The 14,051-nt window shown below is 37.0% G+C and overlaps 1 protein-coding gene across 1 annotated transcript; it reads left to right on the top strand.

Annotated features, from left to right (window-relative positions):
• The first annotated feature begins 2,277 nt into the window (after window positions 1-2,277).
• Window positions 2,278-12,666, top strand: LOC133619877 (lymphotoxin-alpha-like). The gene is made up of 4 exons (XM_061981149.1): window positions 2,278-2,502; window positions 5,113-5,143; window positions 5,214-5,270; window positions 10,394-12,666. The coding sequence occupies exons 1-4, from the start codon at window positions 2,278-2,280 to the stop codon at window positions 10,810-10,812; spliced, it is 732 nt and encodes a 243-aa protein (XP_061837133.1). The 3' UTR covers window positions 10,813-12,666.
• The last annotated feature ends 1,385 nt before the right edge of the window (window positions 12,667-14,051 follow it).

The raw sequence follows: 14,051 nt of genomic DNA, 5'->3' as shown, positions 1-14,051 counted from the left end.
TAAAAATCCCTTTTTTGTATTAGCCTTAAGTAATATTCAAATTTTGTGACACACGGAATTTTGGATTTTCATTTGTTGCCACTTCAAATCATCAAAATTAAATGAAATAAACATTTGAATGCATCAGTCTGTGTGCAATGAATAAATATAATGTACAAGTTACACCTTTTGAATGCAATTACTGAAATAAATCAAGTTTTTAAAAATATTCTAATTTACTGGCTTTTACCTGTATATATATATATATATGCACAGTTGACATACTTTATTTATACATTTTTACAAAAATAGGTGAGCCAAGCTTGTGGCATCGTATTCAAAAAGACTTATGGGTTTTAATTGAAACCAAAAGGTGCATGAAGAAAGTATTGAGCAAAGGCTGTTAATACTTGTATGCATGAAATTTTTGTAGTTTTTTATTTTTGTAAACTTTGCAAAATTTAAAAAAAAATCACATTGTCATTATGGGGGGTATTGTGTGTAGAATTTTGAGGACACCATTGAATTTGTTCCATTTTGGAATAAGGTGTAGGTGTCTCAGTCATAAAAATGTTTAAAATAAGTCATATTTAATTTTTTCTTATTATGCAATGCTCAAATAAAAACAAACACACACACACACAAACACACACACACACACACACACACACACACATATATATATATATATATATATATATATATATATATATATATATATATATATATATATATATATATATATATGCACAGTTGACATACTTTACACAAACATTTTTACAAAAATAGGTGAGCCAAGCTTGTGGCATCGTATTCAAAAAGACTTATGGGTTTTAATTGCAACCAAAATGTGCATGAACAAAGCATTGAGCAAAGGCTGTTAATACTTATATGCATGAAATTTTTGTAGTTTTTTATTTTTGTAAAATTTGCAAAATAAAAAAAAAAAATCACATTGTCATTATGGGGGTATTGTGTGTAGAATTTTGAGGACACAATTGAATTTGTTCCATTTTGGAATAAGGTGTAGATGTCTCAGTCATAAAAATGTTTAAAATAAGTCATATTTAATTGTTTCTTATTATTATGCAATGCTCAAATAAAAACACACACACACACACAAACACACATGTGGAATGTGGAAATAGTGTCAAAGCGCTTTGAGTTCCTTAAAAAAGGTAGAAAAGCGCTATACAAGTATAACCCATTTACCATATACTGTATATATATATATATATATATATATATATATATATATATATATATATATATATATATATATATATATATACACACATATATGTATATATATATATATACCTGCGATGAGGTGGCAACTTGTCCAGGGTGTACCCCGCCTACCGCCCGAATGCAGCTGAGATAGGCTCCAGAACCCCCCACGACCCCAAAAGGGACAAGCTGTAGGAAATGGATAGATGGATGTCTCAGTCATAAAAATGTTTAAAATAAGTCATATTTATTTTTTTCTTATTATTATGCAATGCTCAAATAAAAACACACACACACACACATATATATATACATATATATATATATACCTGCGATGAGGTGGCGACTTGTCCAGGGTGTACCCCGCCTACCGCCCGAATGCAGCTGAAATAGGCTCCAGAACCCCCCGCGACCCCGAAAGGGACAAGCGGTAAAAAATGGATGGATGGATATATATATATATATATATATATATATATAGATATATGCACCGTTGACATACTTTACACAAAAGTTTACACACCAAAAAAATAAATAGGCATGCCAAGCTTGTGGCATCGTATTCAAAAAGACTCAAGGCTGTAATTGCAGCCAAAGGTGCATCAACAAAGTCTGTTAATACTTATGTGCATGAGATTTTTGTAGTTTTTTATTTTCATAAAATTTGCAAAATTAAAGAGTGCAGCTGGGTTAGGCTCCAGCACCCCCGCGACCCCGTAACGGACACGCGGTAGAAAATGGATGGATGGAAAAAAAACATACAAAGAAAAACAAACACATTGTCAATATGGGGTATTGTGTGTACAATTTTGAGGACACAATTGAATTTGTTCCATTGGTCCGTGTTTTGCAAGGAAGGAGAGGCCAACTTCAGACCGATCAAGGGAAGTTTCACTTCCTGTGAAGGTTAATTACCGTGCAGATGCTTTTGTTGCCGTAGTAGTACTTGCAGTAGTACACCTATTGTGCCTGCCTATTGTGTGAGTCAACTACAAGTCAGTGCGTAATACACCCACACGAGGAAGTCATGCCCATAAGAGCTCGACGTGGGCGAAATAAAAATGATAAATGGAGAGTTTGTCTGGGAGTTGCTGGAGAGAGAGCCGCAGGAGCAGCATGGAGGACAACACGTCGCTACACAACACCTCTTTTAAGTCCTGGCGCAAAACTCTACCAAGGGCACGAGTAGGCTGCGCTCTGGTCTTCCTGGCCGTGTTTCTGCTGAGCTCAGCAGGGGTTCTCTTGGTGGCGCTTGCTCTGAGAGGGGCCGACCCCTCGTCACCTGACACCCAGGTAAGAGTCATCAAGCTTGGAGGCATTCATTTTCTTATGCTGGCTGACTGTCACTCAGCTGCAATGAGCAAGCTAAGGCTGCCAAAATGAATGACAAAACATTATCAAATTAATCCCGATTACTCGGGCAATTTAGAGGCAAATTTCACTTTCAAATACTTTGGATAAAACTCCTGAAAAATAGATTTTAAAGTTACTTTAAATCGTGCACGCAAGTTATTCACTGCGATTATTGTGGGTTTCATTTTCATTTTCATTTTATAAAGCACACTAGTATTAAATTTGCACCCACCAGATTATAAAAATAAACAAATATGGTTCCGTGTATTAGCCGCACCGGACAATAAGCCGCACATGAAGGATTTTGTAAATGTTTATTTACATACCTTAAACGTTTCCAAACGGTGTCTGTAAAACGGCCGATCAAACAAAACAGAAGTCATGGTCATGGACCCACGAGCTTATTTTAAAGTACTCTATTTTCTGGTCTATAAAGCGCACCAACGTATAAGCCACACCCACTAAATTTTAGAAGAAAAAAAGGATTTGTCCATATATTAGCCTCACCCGACTGACTATAAGTCGAAGATATATACGTTGTGAAATGAGTTATTTACACAAAAAGATTCTGTAAATGTTTATTTACATACCTTAATCGTTTCCAAACGGTGTCTGTAACACGGCAGTAAAACGGCCGATCAAACAAAACAGAAGTCATGGTCTTGGACCCACGAGCTTATTTTAAAGTACTCTATTTTCTGGTCTATAAAGCACACCAACGTATAAGCCACACCCACTAAATTTTAGAAGAAAAAAAGGATTTGTCCATATATTAGCCGCACCCGGCTGACTATAAGTCGAAGATATATACGTTGTGAAATTAGTTATTTACACAAAAAGATTCTGTAAATGTTTATTACATACCTTAATCGTTTCCAAACAGTGTCTGTGACACGGCAGTAAAACGGCCAATCAAACAAAACAGAGGTCATGGTCATGGACCCACAAGCTTATTTTAAAGTACTCTATTTTCTGGTCTATAAAGCGCACCAAGGTATAAGCCACACCCACTAAATTTAGAAGAAAAAAAGTATTTGTCCATATATTAGCCGCACCCGACTGACTATATGTCGCAGATATATACGGTATACGTTGTGAAATGAGTTATTTACACAAAAAGATTCTGTAAATGTTTATTTACATACCTTAATCGTTTCCAAACGGTGTCTGTAACATGGCAGTAAAACGGCTGATCAAACAAAACAGAAGTCATCATCATGGACTAACTAGCAGCGGAAGCTAGCTCTCCAATTGGCTAAACAGACTCAATAACTCCACGGTGACATTTTGGTGAATTTACAAAACTGTAATGATACAAAAAGAATGCCATTTTAACGTAATAATACTAACGCAAACACTTGTAAATGTGTTAGCATATTAACTAATGCTAACGACGCCGGCTATTAGAATAGTTTTAGTTATATTGTAAAACTTACAAACGTTGCTTGGAGTGATGAATGAAGAATCCTTTCGAGCAGAAACGCTATGGACGGTATACTCCCGGTTAAAGGCACAAAAGAGGAAGTACATTTGGTGAATTTACTGAGGAATTTGTGAAACTGAAACAATACAAAAAGAATGCGGTTGTAGGTTAATAATACTAACACAGACACCTGTAAAAGTGTTAGCATATTAGCGAATGCCAACGATGTTAGTTTCATTACTTTACAACATCACATACTGTACAATTATACTTGAAAACACTCCTATCCACATTACAAGTATGAGTTGTTTTAGTTATATTGTAAAACTTACAAACGTTGGAGTGAAGAGTTTCAAGCAGAAACGCTATAGAACAAAGGTCCCCAAACTACGGAAACGGACCGCAAGCGTCCAAAATCCAGCCCACGGAAAGTCCAAGTTAAAAAAAAAATAAGAAAATGTGTTTTTTAAATTTAAAAAAAAATAATTATTTGTACTTTTACATAATGCGTCTGGTAAAATATTAAAAGTAGAGTATTTCAAGTGTTCATCATCTTCAAATGACATAAAATCACAGGGCAAAACAAATGATGCCGTTATTTTATTCATATCCAACTCCGTATGGAGTGTTTCCAAATAACCTACAATAAAAATATACATACGCGTTCTGTTTTTTAATACTGTACCCAGTGACTCATTTTAATTGCCAGTCATTTTCTTAAATAAACAAATAATAAAGTGAATGAATGAGCACAGTACAGTGTGCCCCTGCACATTACATACTTATCTAGGGGGAAGAAAAAGTAGTTACCACCAATCGTGTTTAATTTTGACAAGATCTCAATGTTTTAGTTACATTACATTGTGTTCCTGTTGATGGTATATATTATCTCAAATAACCAAAGTAACAAAAGTATCAATATTTTGACTTGAGAATTGATATTAGAGCAAAAAGTTATTGTATCGGCGGCATCGATATTTCAGTATCGATCCGCACATCACCACTCGATGGACCTCACTTTTCGACCAAAGTCCTTAATCAAGATAAGCGGTAGAAAATCAATGTTTAAATGTTTGTCTTTTATTCTGAAACACTTCTTAATGTTGCTTTAATGGTTTGCTTTACAGTCTGCAAAGCATGATGGGAGACGTTCACCAGGTAAATATTCCTTTTCTTTTGGTGTAAAAGTCACGTTTCGTGTGTGAAACTCTCCAACTCTCTTTGACAGACCACAGTAGACAACAGCAGAAGAATGAAGACAAGAATCCAAGTGCCTTGCTCACAGGTAGAAACTCATGTCTGCAGGGTTCCGGATAACGGCGTTAGTACCGCTGTTACCATTAGTAACTAACGAGTAATGTGCGTCACAGTCGTGCAAACGTTTGACTTGGGGGCCACATTGAGCTAAAAAAAAGCTGACTGCATGTTAAGTAACATAATGTGTGTGTGTGTATATACAGTATATACATATATATATGTGTGTATATATATAAATATATATATGTAGTCAACGTTAGTGTGGTTTATCCGTTAAACAGGGCTCAATACCGGAGTACAGTGGAATATTCCTTAGGTCAGGGAAAAAAAACACAGAGGCTATTTCATCCCTGAAGGCCTGTGTATATGTACTACGTACATGTATACATCATATATATATATATATATATATATATATATATATATATATATATATATATATATATATATATATATATATATACATATATATATATATATGTATACATATGTATACATATAAATATACTGTATGTATATATGTATGTATATCATATATATCAACATATATACATATATACACATGTATATGTATAGTATATGTATATATACATGTGTGTATATATGTATATGTGTTGATCAGTGACGTGCGGTCACTAGAGGCAGGTGAGGCGGGGCCTCACCTGCCATCATGGAAAGAAAAAAAATGTAAAAAGAAAAAAAATTAATTAAATTGTTATATGTATCCAGTGATTATACTCTAAAGTTATTTTCCATTTAACTTCACCAGTTTTAAATAAATAAATAATGATAAATGGGTTGTACTTGTATAGCGCTTTTCTACCTTCAAGGTACTCAAAGCGCTTTGACACTACTTCCACATTTACCCATTCACACACACATTCACACACTGATGGAGGGAGCTGCCATGCAAGGCGCTAACCAGCACCCATCAGGAGCAAGGGTGAAGTGTCTTGCTCAGGACACAACGGACATGACGAGGTTGGTACTAGGTGGGGATTGAACCAGGGACCCTCGGGTCGCGCACAGCCACTCTTCCACTGCGCCACGCCGTCCCTTTTTATGATTGTTTTAGATTATTTTTATTCAAAATCGCTGAATTTTCACATTTGCCGTTCAAATACTGAGAAGAGACGGTGCGGTGATCAGCAGCCAGTTGAGGCACGTCACTTAATTGTGCCTCACCATGGATTGCGCACTCGGCTAACTGCTGGCCTGCTGTGCAGTGAGACCGTATTGCTATATGAACTATATTATACATTTCCATAGTTTAGTTAGCTGAGGTACATAATGTACAGTGTATTTTGTCAACAACTGTATGTGTGTAAAGTATTTCTTGTGCTGAGCAATCATAAAACTGCTGCGAAGACGCACTGGCTGAGGCTCGCGTAACCCCGCCTCCTGGTGCCGGTTAAGGCACCTTCGCCGCAGACTGCACCCCCCGACGGGAGCGCCACACCAACCAAAGCCCACACCCAAACCCTCCACGTGCAAGACCGAATCCACCCAAAAAAAGTCACTTAACAAGAAGCCAAAAAGTGCAAAAACAACATTGCTCGCGCCGGAGGAGCCGTGAACGACTGCAGGGACACAACATTAGGTACACTTGCAGACTGCAGCACAGATTTCATATTTCATTCATTCACAACTCCTCCAACACCAACACCACTGTTCCCGCACTTATAAGTAAAGGTAAGACCATAATAACGTTTTTTTTATTAAATGTGCTTTTTTCGTGTGCTAGTTTGTATGTGTAAAGTTAAAGTTAAGTTAAAGTACCAATGATTGTCACACACACACTAGGTGTGGTGAAATTTGTCCTCTGCATTTGACCCATCCCTTGATCACCCCCTGGGATGTGAGGGGAGCAGTGGGCAGCAGCGGCGCCGCGCCCGGGAATAATTGTTGGTGATTTAACCCCCAATTCCAACCCTTGATGCTGAGTGCCAAGCAGAGAAGAATGCTGGTATGAGCTTTTAAACATAACCCGTTAACTGCTGCCAATCAAATGGTGAATAAGATACTCTTTAGGGTTCATATGTTTGTAAATCTGACTGTGATGAAGTCAGTGCCTCACCAGTCATGAACCTCACCGCACGTCACTGGTGTTGATATATATATATATATATATATATATATATATATATATATATATATATATATATATATATATATATATCTTAATAAGGTTATCCAAAAAATAGTGCTCGATACCGTAGTAGAGCGCAATAATCAAAAAATCAGCAAAATAATGCTGGACAGAGTCAACACAAAAATCAAGGACAAAACACCACTCAACCAATGGAGAAATACAGCAGCAGTAATCAAATGGTTCAACAACATCCAAGACAAACAACAGCACAACTTTATCTCCTTTGATATCGAGGAATTTTACCCTTCCATCACGCAAGACCTACTGACTCAAGCACTAGACTTCGCCTCAGACTACGACTCAATCACAGGCAACGAAAGAAACATCATCATCCACGCAAAAAACTCCATTCTCATCCACAACAGTACACCATGGCAAAAAAAGAACAATGCAACATTTGACGTCACTATGGGAAGTTTTGACGGAGCAGAAACGTGTGAACTCGTTGGGAGTTTCCTCCTCTCCCAGCTCGCTAGCCTCAATCTGAACCTTAGTATTTACCGTGATGATGGACTGGCAGTGTGTCGCGCCTCGCCAAGGAGCAGCGAGAATACCAAGAAGCGCATATGCCAAATATTCAAAGAGAACGGCCTAAGGATCACGATTGAAGCCAACAAGCAAACCGTCAACTTCCTTGACGTCACTTTCAACCTGAGAAATAACAGCTACCAACCATTCACGAAACCCAACACAACACTCCAATACGTGCACCATGACAGCAACCACCCACCCACCACCACGAAAAGAATACCTACCGGAATCAATAAAAGGCTATCGATGCTGTCATCTAGCAAAGCTGAATTTGACCAAGCAACCCCCCCCCCCGTACCAAAAAGCCCTTGATGAAAGCGGATACAATTTCACCCTCACCTATGAACCCACGCCAGGAAACCAGCCAAAAAAGAACAGAAAACGAAAGGACATCATCTGGTACAACCCCCCATACAGCAAAAACGTCTCAACTAACACTGGACACAAATTCCTCAATCTGATTGACAAACACTTTCCCAAAGACAACACCCTAAGAAAAGTATTCAACAAGAACAACATTAAATTGAGCTACAGCTGCATGAACAATATACGACAAATCATCTCAAACCACAACAAAACAATTGCAAATGAGCCGTCGGCCCCCAGACAGAGCGACTCCAAAGGCTGTAACTGTCGAAAGAAACCTGATTGCCCTCTCAACGGGGGGTGCTTACAAACATCAGTTGTCTACCAATCTAAGGTAATACGCAAGGACATTAACACATCCGACACATATGTAGGATTAACCGAGGGAGAATTCAAAACCAGATGGAACAACCACAAGGCTTCTTTCAGGAACAAAAACCTGCGAAATACCACAGAACTCAGCAAACACATTTGGGACCTCAAAGACAATAATGTTGAATATTCAATAACATGGCAAATTCTTGCATCCAGCACACCTTACAATAGTGGTAATAAAAGATGCAACCTATGCTTGAAAGAGAAACTGTTTATTATTTACCGTCCAGACCTGTCATCCCTCAACAAGCGCAGCGAAATTGTAACAGCATGCCGCCATAGACGGAAACACCTCCTAGGTAACACATGAGCCAATCACCACGCCCTTAGGCCAGCCTGTACCCACCCACTCTGTGCCCTATATAAACCATGGTATGCGAATGCTCCCATTAAAATCTCCTGATGATTGAGGGTACCCCCCCTCATGAAACAGGCCTGTAGAGATGAAATAGTCTTGTGATTTTTTTTCCCACACATACATATATATATATATATATATATATATATATATATATATATATATATATATATATATGCGGTATACATACATATATACATACAGTATATGTGTATATATATATATACATATACATACAGTATATGTATATATACACTATATACATGTGTGTATATATGTATATATGTTTATATATATATATATATATGTTTATATATATATATATATATATGTTTATATATATATATGTGTATATATATATATATATATATATATATATATATATATATATATATATATATATATATATATATATATATATATATATATATGCGGTATACATACATATACACACATACATACAGTATATGTATATGTATACATATATATATATATATATATATATGCGGTATACATACATATACATACATACATTCAGTATATGTATATGTATACATATATGTACAGTATATATATGTATACACAGTGTATGTGTGTGTATATATACACACATATACTGTATATATATATACAGTATATGTATAAATATACAGTATATGTATATATATATATATATATATACAGTATATGTATATATATATATATATATATATATATATATATATATATATATATATATATATATATATATATATATATATATATATATATATATATATATATATATATATATATATATATGTATAGCCTACACATATATATGTGTTCATATTATAATAATATAATGGATATATAATTAATATATTTACATATTAAGAGTATGTGAAAGTTCAACTCCGACCTTGTTTACTTTTATGACGACTTCCTTAAAGTTTTGTAATCAATCAGAAATATCAAGCAGCTAAAATGCAGCAAACATGGATAGGTGTGGAGAGTGTTTTGAATTTTCCCATCATGCTTTGTAATGGGTGTAATTTAGACTTTTTTTTTTATGGTGATTGGACATTTTTATTTATTTATAATATATACAAAGTTTAGTGAGCAGGTTGTGTTATTTGTTGACTTTTTGTGTTGGTTGCATTTTTTTTTTTTTTTGCGCCGTGTCCATGGAAGTTTGTTATGATTGGGTCCTATGAGTAAATAATGTGCTGTAGTCACTTATAACCACAATTCATGGTCATTGACCTGATTTACTCACACTCTCTACAAGACGGCGACAAATTTCCACTCACGACGTCTGACGGCAATAGTTTCATCCCTAATTTGTGCGATCTCGTGACGTAAGCTAAATATTGTTTTCTCTCCTCAGCTCCGGAAGGCAATAGAACAGATGGCCAATATCTGCGGTGGGGGACTGAGCACCACAACGCTCACCTTCACGGGGGCTTCTCCTACTCCGACGGCAGCCTGGTGGTGCCCAGGACCGGACTGTACAGGGTCTTCCTGCAGGTCACCTACTGGATCCCGGATGACTTCAAATACGACACTTGCCCCTTGCGCCTGGAAAACATTGTGTACATTTTCAGGACCAGTTATAAAGAGGACATGCCTCTGCTGTCAACGAAGCACACATTAAGCTGCAGCACCAAGAATTGGTATGAAACCGTTTACACCGCGGCGTCGTTTGAATTGGACGCTCAGAGCAAGCTGAGGGTGACTTCAACACTGAAACATCTCATCTCTGCCGACGCTACTTCCGTCTTCTTTGGGGCAGAACTTCTCCCTTAGCAGTCTGGTAAAGCGCCATTATCGGCCGATAAATGCTTTAAAATGTAATATCGGAAATTATCGGTATCGGTTTCAAAAAGTAAAATGAATTACTTTTTAAATTAAAAATAATGCACTTTGTGAAAGTCAAAGTATAGTATTTCCCATAGTTGTAGTGGGTATCAGGATTATCTCAGGGAGAGCATGTCACAAATTCCAAGCTGCTGTTTTGAGGCGTGTTAAAAAAAAATGCACTTTGTGACTTCAATGATAAATATGGCAGTGCCATGTGGGCACTTTTTTCCATAACTGGAGTTGAAGTTGTTCTCTTATTTTGGAAAACCTTGTTTTTGATTGATTGATTGAAACTTGTATACGTAGATTGCACAGTACAGTACACATTCCGTACAATTGACCACTAAATGGTAACACCCCAATAAGTTTTTCAACTTGTTTAAGTCGGGGTCCACGTTAATCAATTCATGGTAAAGTTACATTGTTTAATGCATCACGCGGGGCATCACAACAAAAGTAGGCATAATAATGTGTTAATTCCACGACTGTATATATCGGTATCAGTTGATATCGGAATCAGTAATTAAGAGTTGGACAATATCGGATATCGGCAAAAAAAGCCATTATCGGACATCTCTAGCCATTACTTTTTCTATTATAGGAATACATTAAAAAAATAATCAAAAATAATTAGTAACTAAATTAAAAAAAAAACATTTTTAATTCACTTTTTAGATCGCTTGTCAGCTGATTTTTCGGTTGGGAGCAGGAAAGTGAGAAACTTTGTGACGTTCATCGAACCCTCAAAGGCCAAAGATGTATAGACGTGGTCAAAAGTTTACATACACTTGTAAAGAACATAATGTCATGGCTGTCTTGAGTTTCCAATAATTTCTACAACTCTTATTTTTTTGTGATAGAGTGATTGGAGTACATACTTGTTGGTCACAAAAACATTCATGAAGTTTGGTTCTTTTATGAATTTATTATGGGTCTACTGAAAATGTGACCAAATCTGCTGGGTCAAAAGTAAACATACAGCAATGTTAATATTTGGTTACATGTCCCTTGGCAAGTTTCACTGCAATAAGGCGCTTTTGGTAGCCATCCACAAGCTTCTGCTTGAATTTTTGACCACTCCTCTTGACAAAATTGGTGCAGTTCAGCTAAATGTGTTGGTTTTCTGACATGGACTTGTTTCTTCAGCATTGTCTACACGTTTAAGTCAGGACTTTGGGAAGGCCTTTCTAAAACCTTAATTCCAGCCTGATTTAGCCATTCCTTTACCACTTTTGACGTGTGTCTGGGGTCATTGTCCTGTTGGAACACCCAACTGCGCCCAAGACCCAACCTCCGGGCTGATGATTTTAGGTTGTCCTGAAGAATTTGGAGATAATCCTCCTTTTTTATTGTCCCATTTACTCTCTGTTAAGCACCAGTTCAATTGGCAGCAAAACAGGCCCAGTGCATAATACTACCACCACCATGCTTGACGGTAGACATGGTTTCCTGGGATTAAAGGCATCACCTTTTCTCCTCCAAACATATTGCTGGGTATTGTGGCCAAACAGCTCAATTTTTGTTTCATCTGACATCACATGGACAAGGATAAGACCTTCTGGAGGAAAGTTCTGTGGTCAACTCCAAAATATTCGGCCTGTTCAGGAATTTTGTGCTCTACGTCAATAATTATAAAAAAAAATTCCAGGATTTCAGGTTCATCTTCAGCATTGGAGCATTCACACACAATTCCTTCAGGAATTGCCTCATCTAGTTTTATACATATTATTTTATTTTTAACCCGATATTCTCCTTCTGTGTTTTCTGTGCTTCTGATGTCAATGAGCACCTATACTATAATCTGGCATATGGTTTATTGATTATGAATACGTCAATCCAATCAAAATAAAACCTTTAAAGTCTGCGATTGACACTTTGTTGTGTGTGTTGTGCTGTTGACGTCTGAACTGACTTCTATTCCTTGAAATAAATTTTTAAAAAAAGTTACAAAGTACCACTGATAGTCACACACACACACTAGGTGTGGTGAAAATACCCTCTGCATTTGACACATGTTCACACCCTGGGAGGTGTGGGGAGCAGTGAGCAGCAGCGGTGGCCACGCTCGGGAATCATTTTGGTGATTTAACCCCATACATCGAATACTAGTTTCATATTGCAGCAAGTTTATTTATCCTTTTACCTGAAAGTAGACACTAGATGGCAGTAAAAGCACATACTTTGCAGAGCTTATTGTCAAATTCCTGTACTTGCTACTGCCTCCCATCTAATACCAAACCAAATGATCCTTATAAAGAGGCATTTAATGACGTGAGAACTGTACAAAATAGAAAATATAGTTTCAAAATACATAATAACACAATATAGTTCTCATAGAGAACATAAAACATGTATTTACCACTCAAATAACTTTCGACTTGTACTTCTATAGCACACACATACACTATATTGCCAAAAGTATTTGGCCACTCATCCAAATGATCAGAATCAGGTGTCCTAATCACTTGGAGGAATTATGGTGTGGGGTTGTTTTTCATGAGTTGGGCTTGGCCCCTTAGTTCCAGTGAAAGGAACTTTGAATGCTCCAGGATACCAACAAATTTTGGACAATTCCATGCTCCCAACCTTGTGGGAACAGTTTGGAGCGGGCCCCTTCCTCTTCCAACATGACTGTGCATCAGTGCACAAAGCAAGGTCCATAGAGACATGGATGACAGAGTCTTGTGTGGATGAACTTGACTGGCCTGCACAGAGTCCTGACAGAACACCTTTGGGATGAATTAGAACGAAGACTGAGAGCCAGGCCTTCTCGACCAACATCAGTGTGTGACCTCACCAATGCTTTTGGAAGAATGGTGGAAAATTCCTATAAACACACTCTGCAACCTTGTGAACAGCCTTCCCAGAAGAGTTGAAGCTGTAATAGCTGCAAAAGGTGGACCCACATCATATTGAACCCTATGGGTTAGGAATGAGATGGCACTTCAAGTTCATATGTGAGTCAAGGCAGGTGGCCAAATACTTTTGGCAATATAGTGTATTTATCCTTTTACAACGCATACATAAAAGTAAACACTAGATGGCAGTAAAAGCACACACTTTGCAGAGTTTATTGTGCCCTGATGTGGGATCTGAGCGAGGATGTCGTTGTGGCTTGAGCAGCCCTTTGAGACACTTGTGATTTAGTGCTATATAAATAAACTTTGATTGAATGATTGTGGAAT

Source organism: Nerophis lumbriciformis, linkage group LG20 (genome assembly GCF_033978685.3).
Source record: "Nerophis lumbriciformis linkage group LG20, RoL_Nlum_v2.1, whole genome shotgun sequence".
Classification (NCBI taxonomy): domain Eukaryota; kingdom Metazoa; phylum Chordata; class Actinopteri; order Syngnathiformes; family Syngnathidae; genus Nerophis; species Nerophis lumbriciformis.
Note: the sequence above shows the minus strand (reverse complement) of the source record. Positions and strands in the feature narration are given on the sequence as shown.

Bases quoted from the DNA above. Each gene is read 5' to 3' on its own strand.
- LOC133619877 (XM_061981149.1), top strand. From the start codon at position 2,278: ATGGAGAGTTTGTCTGGGAGTTGCTGGAGAGAGAGCCGCAGGAGCAGC. The intron at 2,503-5,112 runs GTAAGAGTCATC...TTTGCTTTACAG, and splicing joins CCTCGTCACCTGACACCCAG to TCTGCAAAGCATGATGGGAG. The intron at 5,144-5,213 runs GTAAATATTCCT...TCTCTTTGACAG, and splicing joins TGATGGGAGACGTTCACCAG to ACCACAGTAGACAACAGCAG.